This window comes from Biomphalaria glabrata, chromosome 5 (assembly GCF_947242115.1).
Source record: "Biomphalaria glabrata chromosome 5, xgBioGlab47.1, whole genome shotgun sequence".
Taxonomy (NCBI): Eukaryota; Metazoa; Mollusca; class Gastropoda; family Planorbidae; genus Biomphalaria; species Biomphalaria glabrata.
Window position 1 is genome coordinate 53,578,282 of NC_074715.1, and position 18,482 is coordinate 53,596,763.

Genomic DNA, 18,482 nt, shown 5'->3' on the forward strand with positions numbered 1-18,482 from the left:
CCGTAGCATATACTTGCGTACCAAGCAAACATCTCCGTAGCATATACTCACGTACCAAGCAAACATCTCCGTAGCATATACTCATGTAGCAAGCAAACATCTCCGTAGCATATACTCGCGTACCAAGCAAACATCTCCGTAGCATATACTCACCTAGTAAGCAAACATCTCCGTAGCATATACTCACCTAGTAAGCAAACATCTCCTCTGTATCCAGCATTACATTTGTCGAAACAAGCCCCAGTTTCTATATTACACTCTCCCCTTCCACCGCAGTGAAAGCACGCTGAGATTAAAAGAGAGACGACATCATCACATTTTTTTTTTGTTCCCTTTTTCCAACTTGATTTTTTTTTATATATCAAACTTACTCTGTCAGTCTGCTTAAAAGTTTACACATGTTGTGTCTCCCATTTCCCATTCTCGGATCAAGTTGAAACTTTGCCCAATTGTTCATTTTACCTGACAAGACCTGAATCAATTTTTTAAAAATATATTAGTATTATTATTTAATATTAGTTAATTAATTATTGGTGATTAATTATTTTGCTTGATATAGAAATAAAGGGAATAAATGATATTTAATGAGACTTGTGGATGTATATATGGATTTAATCCCATTAATATTCTTTGACATATTTTTTTCCTCCCACTTCCCATTCTCGGATCAAGTTAAAGTTTTGCATAATTATTCATAGTCGATAACAGTACATAAATAAATCCAAAAATTAACAAATTTTTACTAATTAATTAATTGTTTTTTTATGTAGCACAAATGGAGTTAAAACCTATCATTTTTAGATAGATGGCAGTCATTAGCAGGTCGTTCCCTTAGTTAAGCTTTGGTTTTTTTTTTGTAAGTAATCTCTTTAGCTTATTATAATAATTAGTAGTAACTTATAATTTTCATCAACAGTCTTTTGTGACTTTGCTTAACTCTTTCTCTCCGTAATTATTTACCACATTCTGTTGTTATCGTCAGTTAGGAGAGAAAGAGTTAATATTGTATTGGATGCTAAACAAGTAACTTGATAAAGCACAATGGAAATGTATAGCCCTCTATATAGACTTCTAAAGTAAGGAGTGAAAATGAACTAAATAAATGCAATTTGACGAGTATGAGGCTCATTTTGAGGACTAAATCACTGTCTGCCAGGTCAGCACTAAGCCTGCACTAAGCTCTAGGACAGTTAAAACATGTTCAACATATTCTACCTGCGATTGTAAGAAGTGGTATCGATACTAAAGACGCATGCGCTTCCTGGTCATGGCCACATTTTCATATTTTAGGCCTATATGCTTGCAAATCTTAGACGCAGACTGCAGAGCTAGAGAGGAGGATCCTAGCAAATGAAATTGAGATGCTACAGAAACATTCTATGTATCTCATACAAAGACTAAGACTATTGATCCTTATGGAAATTTGTTGTGATTACAAGGACTCTTTTCTCATATAAAGACAACACAACAGAAACATACACTTAAATACAACATAGAAAGTTCATTCAGCGACTACACACAGGCATCTTGGTCCTATTCATGTTTCCTGATCAAAGACCGCATCAAAGACGAAGAGACTAGAGATAGGATTAGTGTACAGTGACCGGACCCCACGATGATCTGATAACTACTGTCAAAAAAACGCGAACTAAGACTCTATGGCTATATTACTAAGACCTCAGGGGTTCGCTAAGACCTTCCTTTTGGGAACAGTACCAGGAAAAAAGAAGAGGCAGGCCGAGAAAGCGATAGGGAGACAACAGAGAGATTCTATCCTATTGAAAAGGCGGTGAGGCATGGAGAAAAACAGTGAACATATTCTAGTGTAGTGCCCAAATGGTTCTGCAGACTAAGGGATAGATGAAGATGGTAATTGTGTTTCGTATAGATAACTAGATAAATAGATAACTAGATAACTAGACTTACTTTGTGTGCAGCTTCTTCCCTTGAAACCAGCGACACACTGCTTAGAGGTACACGTTCGATTTAGTCCTTCGCATCTTTTATCCGAACACATACCGCAGGCTGTACAAAGTTAGCATCAGAAATATTCAAGAACTATAAACCAAACTAAATGTTACATTTGAAAACATAAATAATCCAAAGATATAGAATGGAGATATCCTTATATCCCACAATAGATACAGTACATCTGACTCAGTGCTTGATTATAGTTAGTTAAAGCCTTGGAAAGGATTTTTTGTTGAGGTCCCATCCTTCTTCAAGCTTCAAGATAAAGGCTTTTAATAAGTCTAATAATTCAATAAGCCAGTCATAATTCTCAAAAAAAAGCAGTGTAATCACCTTGCCCCGTCTTTTTTTTTATTTATTTACTTGCCCTATTTGGCCTTAACATTCGCTAATTAAATTTGAATCCTCACATAACGGATGTGGTCCTGGGCAGCTGGACTGACAGGTACTTCCGTAAATCTGGCTTGTGGTATCAAACGATACTTTTACAAAGCTATTATTAAGTCACTCCGTCTGTCTGTCTGTCTGGTACAACTATATTTTGAAAACGTTATTTCTCCCACGTCTCATTCTCGGATCACGTTTAAACTTTGCACGAGTATTCATTGTTCTTTAATTTAATAAAATTTAATTTAATAAAATACTCAGAAAGAGACAAAGATAAAGGCACATTCCTCGTTCCATATGCTAGGACAAATGTGTACAAATGCTCTTGCTTCCCTAGTGCTATTAGAGCATGGAATGGGTTGCCTGAGCTAGCCAGGAAAACCAGTGACTTGGGGCTCAACCTCCCAGAAGGAAAGCAGATAATAGCGGGGGAAAGGCTTCGATTCTGGCACCATCAAGACGATATGCCCCCAGCCAGTGGCGTAGCATTCATGGCGCGAAGGGGTTCAATGAACCCGGGCCCACGGCCATTTATGCGCCCACACTCCATGGTGTAATAACCATAGGGCCAGGACCGGATTTACCGCTATAAAACATAAGCTCTAGCTTAGAGTCTCCAAAAAAACATACTTAGTAGTTGTATATAATATCTCTACTTATATGGGGCCCCATTTCTCAAATATCTTAAAGGCCTTTTCAGCTTTAAATACGACACTACATGGCGCGTATGGATTTCATTACTCATTGCCCATGACTAATGACCAATTTTGGCCTGCCCTACACGAGCCCTTGGAGGGATACAACAAAGTGGGGGGGGGGGGGGAAATAACGGCTATTTTGTAAAAAAAAAAGGTTACAACATTCAAAAGTTTCGTTAAAATATCCTAAACTTATATATATATATATATATATATATATATATATATATATATATATATATATATATATATATTATCGCTTGTATATAGCGCTACTTTCATGCTTATAGCATGCTCAGAGCGCTTTTGGTCCAATCTCATTTGTGGACCAGTGGGAGGAGGGGTATCTAGGAGTTGGTTTTCTGTGCTGCCTTTAGGTGCTCAGTAAACACAACTCTGCCCGAGTCGGGTGTCGAACCTCGAGCCCCCCTTCTAGCCAAGCCAAGTTCAAGCGCACTTGGCCTCTCGACCACGCTTTAACTTCAAAACGTTCATCCGTGTTTTCCCCCTAGAATTAGTGTGAACGAACTGTTCTCATCAGGTTCATTGTAACGTGGTGACGGGACGTTGGTGGTGACCGTTGGGTACCATGCTCCTATTCTTTCTGTTGTTTTCCCCTCTGTGTTAATTAAACCGTTGATATGATCACCCTTCATTCAAATGTTGTTGTTTTTTTTTAAAGTAAACATCTTTTTTGTTTCATATTTCCATTACCAAGATTTAGACTTAAAATTAGACAATAAACAAGCCAAAGAAACATTCTTATTATTTTACTCACATATGAAAACATAAAAGGCGTAGACTTTTAACTCTTTCTCTCCTAACTGACGATACCAACGTTGATTCCGCCAGAAAGTGGTAAATAATTACGGAGAGAAAGGGTTAAGCTACGTATCGTGACTGAATGGGGGAGGAGGTTTATAACTGAGCTTCAACATGGTCTTCAATGATTCTGTCAGCTGTGCTCACGAACTTGCATTGGAAATATCTTTTAGTAAATGTATCGATACATGCAAACTATTGGATTTTTTGTTGTTGTCATCAATAATAAATTATAATATTGGGGGGGGGGGAGGGGCCTATTTACATATTCTTGAACCCGGGCTCACAGGTACCTTGCTAGGCCGCTGCCCTGAGAAACAAGACCAGGTAGTCATTCATAGTTCGCAACATGCCTTCATAAAATAGTCAAAATTAGTCAAACTTCATTCAGGGTTGGTAGAAAACGTGTACTATATAAACAATTTTTAAAAATGTAGTGAAAACAAAATTTTATTATAAACGTTTTGCGTTTTTCGTCAAAAACGCTCGCGACAAAACGGCACGCGGCGAAAAGGCTGCGCCATACTGCACTACCCGCCATTACTCACGCAATGTACATCTCGGTCCGGCGAAACCTATCTCACACTCTTCTTCAATGCATTTGCCGGAATGCTGGTCACATCCCAGGTTACCTCCGCAACGGCCACATTCTGCAATAATAAACAAGCAAAAGTAAAAAATATTATGTTTTAAAAAAATCGAACAAAGCTTATCTACTGCCATCTATCTGAAAATGGCAGGGATTAACTCCCTTTCTGCTACATAAAAAAAAATAATTAATTAGTACTAATTCATTAACTAATCGGTTAATTTTTTAACTGATTCGTGTATTGTCATCAACTATGAATAATTATGTAAAATGAAAACTTGATCCTAAAATGGAAAGTGGGAGAGAAAAAAAACGTGTCGAAACTTTATCAAGGGGATTAAATCCAATATACATCCACTTATCTCTTTGAGTAGTTTCTTGCCAGTGTAGACAAGAAAACCGACTGCACCTCGCTAGTGTAGCCAAGAAAACCAACTATACCTTGCTAGTATAGCCCAGAAAACCGACTGCACCTCGCTAGTGTAGCCCAAAAAAACAACTGTACCTTGCTAGTATAGCCCAAAAAAAACAACTGTACCTCGCTAGTGTAGCCAAGTAAACCAACTGTACCTTGCTAGTGTAGCCAAGTAAACCAACTGTACCTCGCTAGTGTAGACAAGTAAACCAACTGTACCTCACTAGTGTAGCCAAGAAAACCGACTGTACCTTGCTAGTGTAGCCAAGTAAACCAACTGTACCTCGCTAGTGTAGACAAGTAAACCAACTGTACCTCACTAGTGTAGCCAAGAAAACCGACTGTACCTTGCTAGTGTAGCCAAGAAAACCGACTGTACCTCACTAGTGTAGCCAAGAAAACCGACTGCACCTCGCTAGTGTAGCCAAGAAAACCGACTGTACCTCACTAGTGTAGCCAAGAAAACCGACTGCACCTCGCTAGTGTAGCCCAAAAAAACAACTGTACCTTGCTAGTATAGCCCAAAAAAACAACTGTACCTCGCTAGTGTAGCCAAGTAAACCAACTGTACCTCGCTAGTGTAGCCAAGAAAACCAACTGTACCTCGCTAGTGTAGCCAAGAAAACCAACTGTACCTCCCTAGTGTAGCCAAGAAAACCAACTGTACCTCGCTAGTGTAGCCATGAAAACCAACAAGACGAATCCTTAATAGATCCTTTGAACTTATTTAAATGACAGGCGTCGATTCTCTCAGATCTCATGCTAATGTCTCCCAACATATTCCTGATGCCTGTGGTCCCGCTTTGCAGAAATCTCAGCAATCTAGAGTCGGGCGTCTTTTCGGCTTTGACTACATCGGTTTGGCTTGAAGGGTTCACTTTGAAACTCCGTCAAGTCAATTGAAACATTCAAGTGATAGGGAACGTGTCTTCTAGGCTTCAAGTCTCTTACCTTCCAAGCAGTTTTCACCCCTAGATCCAGGTATACAGCCTGCGGAACAGGAGCCGCCTTCACATTTACTCTTGGCACAGCTAGCGCAAACTGGAGACAATCCAGTGGTAACATGTTCATTTTTTGTAATGGTAACATGGTTCATTTTTAGTAAAGGTAACATGTTCATTTTAAAATGGTAACGTGTTCATTTTTAAATGGTAACATGCTCATTTTAGTAAAGGTAACATGTTCATTTTTAAATGGTAACATGTTCATTTTTAAATGGTAACATGCTCATTTTTGTAAAGGTAACATGTTCATTTTTAAATGGTAAGATGCTCATTTTTTTGTAAAGGTAACATGTTCATTTTTAAATGGCAACATGTTCATTTTTTTTGTAAAGGTACCATGTTCATTTTTAAATGGTAACATGCTCATTTTTGTAAAGGTAACATGTTCATTTTTAAATGGTAACATGCTCATTTTTAAATGGTAAAATTCTCATTTTTTGTAATGATTGGTAACATGTTCATTTTTTTAAAAATGTTAACATGTTCATTTTTTATGGTAAAATGTTCATATTTGGAAAGTTATAAATAGGACTTTATTGAGGTCCAACCCAAAATGACATGAAAAAAAAATGTCTAAAAAATATGTTCATTTTTTAATGCTAACATGTTCATTTTTTAATGGTATGTAAGGTTCTTTTTAATGGTAAAATGCTGGTAAATTTTGTTTAATTATCATCTTGTATTCTAAAACGTTGATATCTATTGGACAACTTACCTCTAGTGTATATACGAACATCTTGCAATGAACTAGACAGGGTATAGCAGGATCCCTTTAAATCACATTTATTTTTAATCTTTTCACAATCGTGGCAACTTTTTAAGCATCCAAGTCCGTATCTTTTTTTTTCACAATCTGAAACATATGCTGCTTCACGAGTTGTCGAAAGGGTTAAATATACAATACTTATCGCGGTGGCTGAGTGGTTAAGCGCTTGGCTTCCGAACCTGAGGTCCTGGGTTCGAATCTCGGTGAAGACTAGGATTTTGAATTTCGGGATTTTTAGGGCGCCCCTGAGTCCACCCAACTCTAATGGGTACCTGACATTAGTTGGGGAAAGTAAAGGCAGTTGGTCGTTGTTCTTGCCACATGACACCCTGCTCGTAAACCGTTGGCCATTATCTGCCCTATAGATCGCAAGGTCTGAAAGGGGAACTTTACTTATCGCGGTATTCTCGTCTTGTTTTATTTTTTTTTTTTTGTCGCGTGTTTGGCTGCTTTCACTGTAAATATTTTTAGCACATGTGTATGCGTTTTCGTACCATCTGAACTTAGCAGAGAGCAAAAGAAACGAAGCTGCATCAGCCAAGAGCAAAAGAAACGAAGCTGCATCAGCCAAGAGCAAAAGAAACGAAGCTGCATCAGCCAAGAGCAAAAGAAACGAAGCTGCATCAGCCAAGAGTAAAAGAAACGAAGCTGCATCAGCCAAAGAGCAAAAGAAACGAAGCTGTATCAGCCAAGAGCAAAAGAAACGAAGCTGCATCAGCCAAGAGCAAAAGAAACGAAGCTGCATCAGCCAAAGAGCAAAAGAAACGAAGCTGCATCAGCCAAGAGCAAAAGAAACGAAGCTGCATCAGCCAAGAGCAAAAGAAACGAAGCTGCATCAGCCAAAGAGCAAAAGAAACGAAGCTGCATCAGCCAAGAGCAAAAGAAACGAAGCTGCATCAGCCAAGAGCAAAAGAAACGAAGCTGCATCAGCCAAGAGCAAAAGAAACGAAGCTGCCTTGTCAACAGCCATAGCACAGATGCATATACATGCACAAGCTGTGGCTAACTCTTCCGCTCCAGAATTGGCTTGATCAGTCACTCCAGATTCTGCCCCGTCTCAAGACGAAACAAAAACCAGTGACTCATCTGGGCGCATCCATTGTCTTCCGAGACAGAAGGAGCCATACTGTGCGTTTTATCTCCAGAGAACTCGTTCTCCTTCATTAGAGTACTGTAGGACCTTATCCGAACCGCCTTGACATTTACATAGCACACACCCAACGGAGAGCAGTGTAAGTATGTATATTTTTTCAGAAATAGATCACGTGTCATAGCCAGGTGTTGATGAATCAGTGGTGTAGCTAGGGTTGGGGTGATGAGATGAGAAGTTGAAAATCCTCCCCTGGCGCCCACTTGAGAGTGGGCCGCAGAATGAGTTTTCGAAATTTAAAAAATATTGCGCCATTATCTCATATCCAATGTCAAAATGCAGGGGCCCCTAAAGAGGTCAAGCCCCCACCCCGGGCCCCCAAATGATGGCTAATTCCTAGCTGCGCCACTGTGAAGAATTGGTTTCGCGACTTGGTCCTTGGTAAGGTATATCCTGGCAAAATTGAGCGTCTTTTCAATATTTGTTCAATTCGCCCACGTTTCAGTATATGCCTTTCATTCGTTTAGTTAAATTAACTCTGACCTGTATTAATGTGTGACAAAGACTTCTGTTTTCTTTCGTAACCTGGTCCTCATGTTGTATCCCGCCGTAAGCCCAACCCAAGCAAGATCTTAAGCGTTAAAAAGGACCCGTGATTTTTAAAGCATGTTGCTAATCAATGTTGCTAATCAATGTTGCTAATCAATGTTGCTAATCAATGTTGCTAAGCAATGGCTATTTCACTACTTCACTAATCACTATTTCACTTTTCACTGGGCATTTTATTAATCACCGAGTATTTCAACAATCACTTCACTTTCGTTTCTCCGTCGATCTCATTATTACATTGAATGATTCAGATGGCTAGACCAATATCTGAGATGAACTGCGCAGTGATCTCAATATGAGACAGCTCTCCATATAGTGTTTTTTCTTCTGTAGGTATGTTATGAGGCCAGCGTTTGGTTCGGGCTTCTTGGTGAAGAGTTGCAGCTTTGAATGACGCGATCGGCGTTCTCGGGTGCCGCTTTACAAGGGTGCATTTCACTTCACGGATGGTTGTGGTTTTTTTTTAACCAATCACTAGGTATTTCGTGAATCACTAGGTTTTTTACTAATCACTGTTGTTTTTTTTACTAATCACTGTTTTTTTTACTAATCACTGGGTCTTTTACTAATCACAGGTTTTTTTTTACTAATCACTGGGTTTTTTACTAATCACTGGGATTTTTACTTATCACTGGGTCTTTTACTAATCACTGGGATTTTTACTAATAACTGGGTTTTTTACTAATCACTGGGTCTTTTACTAATCACTGGTTTTTTTTACTAATCACTGGGTCTTTTACTAATCACTGGGTCTTTTACTAATCACTGTTTTTTTTTTACTAATCACTGGGTCTTTTACTAATCACTGGGTCTTTTACTAATCACTGGGTTTTTCACTTATAGTTGCGACTTTTATTGTCACTGGGAATTTTATCTATCGCTCGGAATTTAACTAGCCACTGATAACTGGGTAATTCACCAATCACTGGGTATTTCAATAGTCACTGTGTCGTGTTTTTATTTTTCCATTATCGTACTAAGCTTATTAATCACTGCTAACTATCTCCATACATGTCATGTAACTCCATTAGTAAAATGACCAAGTTTAAGGACTCTTTAGGACAGAAGACTAAAAAGTAAAATAAACAATTATGCACACAACGCAGAACCATAATCTATACATTAACAAAAGCGAATAAAATACTCTGAAAGACACAAAAGATGGAGGTACATATCATTGATTTTTTCTTATGCGACTGCTCCTTCTTCCCTTGTTCCACAAGAGCAGTGTTTCCCAAACTTTTGACCTATGTGTACCCCCTTTTATCATTTTTGTAACTCTGAGCCACAGAGAACATATAGAGATGTCTGCAAGCGAGACATGAGAGCCACAGGCATCAGCGAAAGTATGTGGGAAAACATAGCCAAAGACCGGAGTGCATGGAGACAGACTGTGCGTGCTGGGACAACCCTCGCTGAGAACAAAAGAATTGAAGCAGCCTTAACCAAGAGGGAAAAAAAGAAAGCTGCCCTGTCCGCTAGCCCTGAATCAGATGCATACACATGTATGAATTGTGGCAAAGTCTGCCGCTCTAGAATTGGCTTGATTAGCCACACCAGATTCTGCCCCGTCTCAAGATTAAACCAAAACCAGTGACTCATCTGGGCGCATCCATTGCCTTTCGAGACGAAAGGAGCCATATAATTCTGAGAACCCCTCACCCCTCACCCACCCAAACTTTATTTTTTTAACAGAACAAAAAAAATTGGGCATTTAAATAAAAAAATCCGCATAGTTAATGAGGGGCACACCATGTCTCCTCCAAAGTCTTTCTCTATCTCTCGGGGGGTACGCGTAACCTCACTTTGGGAAACACTGCAATAGAGTATGGAAAACCAAAGACTTAGCAGCGGTTTCGTCACTGATGAGCATGCTTGAACAGATTGACACTTGAAGTAACCCTTTTTTTTTTAATTATAAGATTAGACGAGATCACACACACACACACACACACAAATATTGCTACCTCCAATGCTACCTATTTACCTCCGTATACTTCTACACCACACATAGACAGTGCTACCTCCTTTCTTTCGGCGTTGGAAAGTAGAACGTCGATGTGTTGGAGGCGAGATCACGCGCGCACACACACAAGTATTGCTACCTCCAGTGCTACCTATTTACCTCCGTATACTTCTACGCCACACATAGACAGTGCTACCTCCAATGCTACCTATTTACCTCCGTATACTTCTACACCACACATGGACAGTGCTACCTCCAATGCTACCTATTTACCTCCGTATACTTCTACACCACACATAGACAGTGCTACCTCCAATGCTACCTATTTACCTCCGTATACTTCTACACCACACATGGACAGTGCTACCTCCAATGCTACCTATTTACCTCCGTATACTTCTACACCACACATGGACAGTGCTACCTCCAATGCTACCTATTTACCTCCGTATACTTCTACACCACACATAGACAGTGCTACCTCCAATTCTACCTATTTACCTCCGTATACTTCTACACCACACACAGACAGTGCTACCTCCAATGCTACCTATTTACCTCCGTATACTTCTACACCACACATGGACAGTGCTACCTCCAATGCTACCTATTTACCTCCGTATACTTCTACACCACACATGGACAGTGCTACCTCCAATGCTACCTATTTACTTCCGTATACTTCTACACCCCACATAGACAGTGCGACCTCCAATGCTACCTATTTACCTCCGTATACTTCTACACCACACATAGACAGTGCTACCTCCAATGCTACCTATTTACCTCCGTAGACTTCTACACCACACATAGACAGTGCTACCTCCAGTGCTACCTATTTACCTCCGTATACTTCTACACCACACATAGACAGTGCTACCTCCAATGCTACCTATTTACCTCCGTAGACTTCTACACCACACATGGACAGTGCTACCTCCAGTGCTACCTATTTACCTCCGTATACTTCTACACCACACATAGACAGTGCTACCTCCAATGCTACATATTTACCTCCGTATACTTCTACACCGCACACGGACAGTGCTACCTCCAGTGCTACCTATTTACCTCCGTATACTTCTACACCACACATGGACAGTGCTACCTCCCTTCTTTCGGCGTTGGAGAGCAGCACGTCGATGTGTTCGAGGTGATGCACATGCCTAAACAGGATGGTGGAGTTTTCGTCGTCGTCCTGTAAAGGTTTGAGAGCCTGTCTATCATTGTTGACTACGACGCCAAAATTATTCAGACGATTTTTTCCTGTAGGGAGAGACGGAAGGCGACATTCAAGCGTTGCAATACTTTACGCTGGTTTAGTGGACTCTCTCTCTCATTCGTTCTCTAATGTAATGTATGCCCATTATCGTATTCACTTTCTTTCTTTTTTCTCTCTTTTTAATGTTTTCTATTTACTTTGTATATTTCTCTATCTAGCTCTTCCTCTAGCACTTTCTCAATATCTCTTCCTCTCATTTTTTAACTCTTATTCTCTCTATTTCTTACTCCTTATTTCTCTCTCTTTCTCTCTCTCTTTCTATCTTTCTCTCTCTCAATCTCTTTTTCTTTCTTTCTCTTTCTTTCTCTCAATTTCTTTCTCTTTCTCTCTCTTTCTTTTTCTCTTTCATTCACTCTTTCTCTCTTTCACTCTTTCTCTTTATCTGTTTCTTTCTCTTAATTACTCTCTTTATTTATCTCACTCTCTTTTTCGTTCTTTCTTTCTCTCTCTTTCTCTCTTTTTCTCTCTCCCTCTCTCTTTATTCCTATTTCTCTTTATTTCTTTTTCTTTTACTCTCTTTTTCTCGGTCGATAAAAGCCTTTAAGATTATTGTGTGTGTGCATAAAAATAAAAATTCAGAGTTGAAAGAGTAACACGCTTGGCTTCCTAAAAATGGGGGTTTGACTTGAACCCAACGTAGACGATCATTTGTTTAGCATTGGACTCGAGCTTAGTTACAACTTACTAATCACCACAAAATTTGTAGAAATGCTCCTTCTTCCCTAGCGCTACTAGAGCATGGAATGGGCTGCCTGAGCTAGCCAGGAGAACCAGAAACTTGGCAGAATTTAGGTTATTGTAAAATGTTTTACATGTTTCGGATGTTCCTTCAGAGTTGAAGATAATTACTTCCTAATCCAAACCTCCCGCAGGACGACGGGGGATGGGAGCGGGGCAGGGTTTGAACCCGGGACCATCGATAAATCTGAACGACAGTCCAGCGTGCAAACCCCACGACCAGGCAGCCATTGGTTAGTATGCATGACTAAATGCATGACGCGTAGGACGTAATCATCTTCTTTTTTTTTTTTTGAAGTAACGTCTGTATTATATCATATAAGCTAAGATAAGATAAAGCAGCACAGAGGCTTCCTCCAAGATAATCCCACATCTACAGTCTCACAAAAGAGATGGGGCCAGAATACATGGGACGTGTCCGAAAGGAAGAAGCTCTATTGTAAAATGTTTGTAAAATGTTTTATAAGTTTCGGATGTTCCTTCAGAGTTGAAGATAATTACTTCCTAGTCCAAGCCTCCCGCAGGACGACGGGGGATGGGAGCGGGCAGGGTTTGAACCCGGGACCATCGATGAATCTGAACGAGAGTCCAGCGCGCAAACCGCACGACCAGGCAGCCCTCCAAAACTACACTTTATAAACGCCTTGCTTACCTTTATTGTGTCGTATGACCAGACTGAACCCAACTGGCGTGAACTTGAATGTATATCTTCTGATCAGGCTTGACCTGGTCGATTTGGCGGAAGTGCAGAGGAGCTTTGTTTCTGGGTCGATGCTGGAACTCAAGTCGTCCCGTATGTCTATCTCCTTATTCCCACTATAATAGGAAATTGCACTTAATGCTGCGATGTCTCGACCTGGACACAGACACAGACTCTAGAGTAGAGACATTCACTAAGTAGACATAGACTCTAGAGTAGATTCACTAAGTAGACATAGACTCTAGAGTAGAGACATTCACTAAGTAGACATAGACTCTAGAGTAGAGACATTCACTAAGTAGACATAGACTCTAGAGTAGAGACATTCACTAAGTAGACATAGACTCTAGAGTAGAGACATTCACTAAGTAGACATAGACTCTAGAGTAGAGACATTCACTAAGTAGACATAGACTCTAGAGTAGAGACATTCACTAAGTAGACATAGACTCTAGAGTAGAGACATTCACTAAGTAGACATAGACTCTAGAGTAGAGACATTCACTAAGTAGACATAGACTCTAGAGTAGAGACATTCACTAAGTAGACATAGACTCTAGAGTAGAGACATTCACTAAGTAGACATAGACTCTAGAGTAGAGACATTCACTAAGTAGACATAGACTCTAGAGTAGAGACATTCACTAAGTAGACATAGACTCTAGAGTAGAGACATTCACTAAGTAGACATAGACTCTAGAGTAGAGACATTCACTAAGTAGACATAGACTCTAGAGTAGAGACATTCACTAAGTAGACATAGACTCTAGAGTAGAGACATTCACTAAGTAGACATAGACTCTAGAGTAGAGACATTCACTAAGTAGACATAGACTCTAGAGTAGAGACATTCACTAAGTAGACATAGACTCTAGAGTAGAGACATTCACTAAGTAGACATAGACTCTAGAGTAGAGACATTCACTAAGTAGACATAGACTCTAGAGTAGAGACATTCACTAAGTAGACATAGACTCTAGAGTAGAGACATTCACTAAGTAGACATAGACTCTAGAGTAGAGACATTCACTAAGTAGACATAGACTCTAGAGTAGAGACATTCACTAAGTAGACATAGACTCTAGAGTAGATTCACTAAGTAGACATAGACTCTAGAGTAGAGACATTCACTAAGTAGACATAGACTCTAGAGTAGATTCACTAAGTAGACATAGACTCTAGAGTAGAGACATTTACTAAGTAGACATAGACTCTAGAGTAGAGACATTCACTAAGTAGACATAGACTCTAGAGTAGAGACATTCACTAAGTAGACATAGACTCTGGAGTAGAGACATTCACTAAGTAGACATAGACTCTAGAGTAGATTCACTAAGTAGACATAGACTCTGGAGTAGAGACATTCACTAAGTAGACATAGACTCTAGAGTAGATTCACTAAGTAGACATAGACTCTAGAGTAGAGACATTCACTAAGTAGACATAGACTCTAGAGTAGAGACATTCACTAAGTAGACATAGACTCTAGAGTAGAGACATTCACTAAGTAGACATAGACTCTAGAGTAGAGACATTCACTAAGTAGACATAGACTCTGGAGTAGAGACATTCACTAAGTAGACATAGACTCTAGAGTAGAGACATTCACTAAGTAGACATAGACTCTAGAGTAGAGACATTCACTAAGTAGACATAGACTCTAGAGTAGAGACATTCACTAAGTAGACATAGAGTCTAGAGTAGAGACATTCACTAAGTAGATATAGACTCTAGAGTAGATTCACTAAGTAGACATAGACTCTAGAGTAGAGACATTCACTAAGTAGACATAGACTCTAGAGTAGAGACATTCACTAAGTAGACATAGACTCTAGAGTAGAGACATTCACTAAGTAGACATAGACTCTAGAGTAGAGACATTCACTAAGTAGACATAGACTCTAGAGTAGAGACATTCACTAAGTAGACATAGACTCTAGAGTAGAGACATTCACTAAGTAGACATAGACTCTAGAGTAGAGACATTCACTAAGTAGACATAGACTCTAGAGTAGAGACATTCACTAAGTAGACATAGACTCTAGAGTAGAGACATTCACTAAGTAGACATAGACTCTAGAGTAGAGACATTCACTAAGTAGACATAGACTCTAGAGTAGAGACATTCACTAAGTAGACATAGACTCTAGAGTAGAGACATTCACTAAGTAGACATAGACTCTAGAGTAGATTCACTAAGTAGACACAGACTCTAGAGTAGAGACATTCACTAAGTAAAATACATTATGAATCATCATCATCTTTATCATCCTCCTCCTCATCCTCATTCTAATTACAATCATCCTCATTCTCATTATTATCCTCATCATCCATATCCTCCTCACCATCCTCCTCCTCATCAGCATCATCATCCTTATCATCAACATCATCATCAACTCTATCATCTTCTTCCTGGCCATCAATCATTCTCATCATCATCATCATCCTAATCGTCATCCTGATCATTATTTTCCTCCTCATCATCAACATTATCAGCATCCTCCTTATCATCCTCCTCTTCATCATTATCATCCTCCTTATCAATCCTCCTCCTTATCGTCATCCTCATCATCGTTATCCTCTTCCTTATTATCAACATCACCATCAACATCCTCCTTACCACCATCCTCCTCCTCATCAACATTATCATCATCATTACCCACTCATCATCCTCATCATTAACATCATCGTCATCAACATCATTATCAACATCTGCATCCTCATTCTATCAACCTCATCATCATCATCCTCACCATCAACGTCGTAAACGTTCTCATCATCATCATCATCGTTAACATCCTCCTCGTCATCATCATCCGCATCATTATCATTGTTGGCCTCCTTTATTCGTGAGATGAACGTTAAATTCGTTCCATTCTTACAGGATAGTTGAACTGTTTTACTGTCACTTCTGGGGGAGGAGATTATATAGCACAGTGCAGGACAGGCCACTGTCCTGATGGCTCATATTTCTCACGGCTATGGCCAAATTTCGATTCTTGGTGCCCCCCTCTCTGCGGGGAAGAAGAGGAAACCGTGCCTCATATTCTGTTTGACTGCCCCAGACTTGCTGATCTCCGCATCGACAGGTCTGGGAAACCAAACATTCTCGACCTGTATGGCGACATTTATGCACTACGCAAGACAGCAGGGTTTCTGTCCAGGGCTTTTGCAAGAGAGGATTTGAGCCTCTCAAGCCCTCACCCTAAATGGAGTTCGATGATGATGATGCTGACTTTCACTTCTGATACTACATGTCGTAAGCTCGGTGGTTCGCTTCTAGCATCAGACAGCTACTACACCTAAACCGATGTAAAGCTTATACTTTTGGCATATGGAACTTTTAACGAGAAAAACATTTTAAAAAATACTTTTTTTTTTACAAAATACGAAGTGTAAATGTAACAATTAGTTTAGATTAGTCATCTAATTAAATTTATCATAGATCTAGACTAACAATAATAGGCCTACATCTGTGGGATTGGAAACATTTTTGCTAATTGTTTTTGGTTAGCGCAATTTCACGCCTTAAGCCTTTTCAATACGCTATGATCCTATCACTTGTCTGGACCAGCTGAATAGGTGGGGGGGGGGGGGAAGGAAGAAGAAGATATCTGGGTGATTGCTTTTTAAATGTATTTATTTTAAAAAAGTGATTGACCTGAATTTGTACTCGAGAGCTAAGGGCTCCTCCACTTTCTCAAAAAAAAAAAAAAAAACAGAGTGATTATAAAACGTATACAATATATTTCGTGCAGTTTCTAGCAGTATAAAATCAAATTTAGTTAGGTGCCATGATTGTTTAATATGGTATCTTTTTCATTGTTCGTTTAAGTATTTAAACATCTCTCTCAAAATTTCTTTATATTTCTGCCACATTTCCCCATATGGATCTAGATTAATCTTATTTTCTATGCTCATAATAATAAGTGTTTAACGAAAATTAAAAATTGTACGGCCAAATAACACGGTCCTCAAATAACACGGTCCTCAAATAACACGGTCCTCAAATAACACGGTCCTCAAATAACACGGTCGTCAAATAACACGGTCCTAAAATAACACGGTCCTCAAATAACACGGTCCTCAAATAACACGGTCCTCAAATAACACGGTCCTCAAATAACACGGTCCTCAAATAACACGGTCCTCAAATAACACGGTCCTCAAATAACACGGTCCTCAAATAACACGGTCCTCAAATAACACGGTCCTCAAATAACACGGTCCTCAAATAACACGGTCCTCAAATAACACGGTCCTCAAATAACACGGTCCTCAAATAACACGGTCCTCAAATAACACGGTCCTCAAATAACACGATCGTCAAATAACACGGTCCTCAAATAACACGGTCCTTAAATAACACGGTCCTTAAATAACACTGTCCTCAAATAACACGGTCTTCAAATAACACGATCCTTAAATAACACGGTCCTTAAAGAACACGTTTCGCAAATAACACGATCCTTAAATAACAAGATCCTTAAATATAGTTATTGCGGAAATATGTTTCTTCACGCATGGTTTCCAATGCGTATGGTATGCGCCTCTGGCTTTCGTCTCAACGTTCCCTATTTTCTAATACTGCCCTTTGTTTTTTGGAGGGACGCCTTGAAATGGTACAGCTATAAAAGGAAGAAGACACTTTGAGCTTTCGACCTTTCAGGTCACATGACCACTTACCTCCACTGATGTAGACCTCACACACCTGGGCCAGCATCTTGCCAGAAAGTTTCAACGCATCGACGTACCTGTAGCGTTGGGCTGGGCAATAGAGTTCCAAAATATCGCTGCTAACGATCCAGAACTGCAAGTCTGAGCAGACTGTGTATTGATACTGCGATTGTAGTAGCAGTTCCAGTGTTGACTTTTCTAAGACGTCCTTTAACCGAAATACTGAAATTTTAGTTTGCGTATTAGAATTTTAAACTAGATTATGGAAATAAAATGTATTATTAAGCGAGATCTTCGGGGGGGGGGGGGGGGGGACTGGCTAGTGATGTTTGGTACAGGGCCGGTCTTAGGCCACTGCAACCTACGCGGTCGCAGTGGGCCCCGCGCTTTCATAGGCCCCGCGCTAATTCAGAGTGTAATTATTAAATTGCAAAATATATACCAAAAACTCCTGGAAATCTCCTGAATTTATTAAAATCTCCTGAAAACTCTTTAAAATCTCCAGAAAAATAGACAAAATTGTCATTTGTGGGTGTCATTCATTGCGGAAAACGCCAATCCTACGCGTGATAAAAGGAAAAAAAAGGCATAGTCAGAATTCATGTAATAATCTGGCGAATTTATACCTTAATCGGAAGTTCCAATACTTTATATACTTTTATAGTCACTAGCATATAAATATGCCATTGGTTACAAGGTTCGTAAAGTACAGATCGCAATTTTTAACTTAGTAAAGTCGAATTTTTTTTTTCTTATACAAAATCTTAA

General features: G+C 39.5%; 1 protein-coding gene across 5 annotated transcripts in view; it reads right to left on the bottom strand.

Moving 5' to 3' along the window:
• LOC106058452 (multiple epidermal growth factor-like domains protein 6) overlaps positions 1-18,482 on the bottom strand; it is a 109,108-nt gene that overhangs the window by 27,586 nt on the left and 63,040 nt on the right. For all 5 annotated transcript variants that reach the window (XM_056028981.1, XM_056028982.1, XM_056028979.1 and 2 more), the window contains 8 exons: positions 17,724-17,936; positions 12,990-13,193; positions 11,389-11,583; positions 6,602-6,739; positions 5,834-5,923; positions 4,427-4,528; positions 1,927-2,025; positions 188-286 (listed from right to left, as the gene is read on the bottom strand). In XM_056028981.1, coding sequence (XP_055884956.1) covers positions 188-286; positions 1,927-2,025; positions 4,427-4,528; positions 5,834-5,923; positions 6,602-6,739; positions 11,389-11,583; positions 12,990-13,193; positions 17,724-17,936 — 1,140 coding nt within the window. The remainder of the gene's footprint in view (positions 1-187; positions 287-1,926; positions 2,026-4,426; positions 4,529-5,833; positions 5,924-6,601; positions 6,740-11,388; positions 11,584-12,989; positions 13,194-17,723; positions 17,937-18,482) is intronic.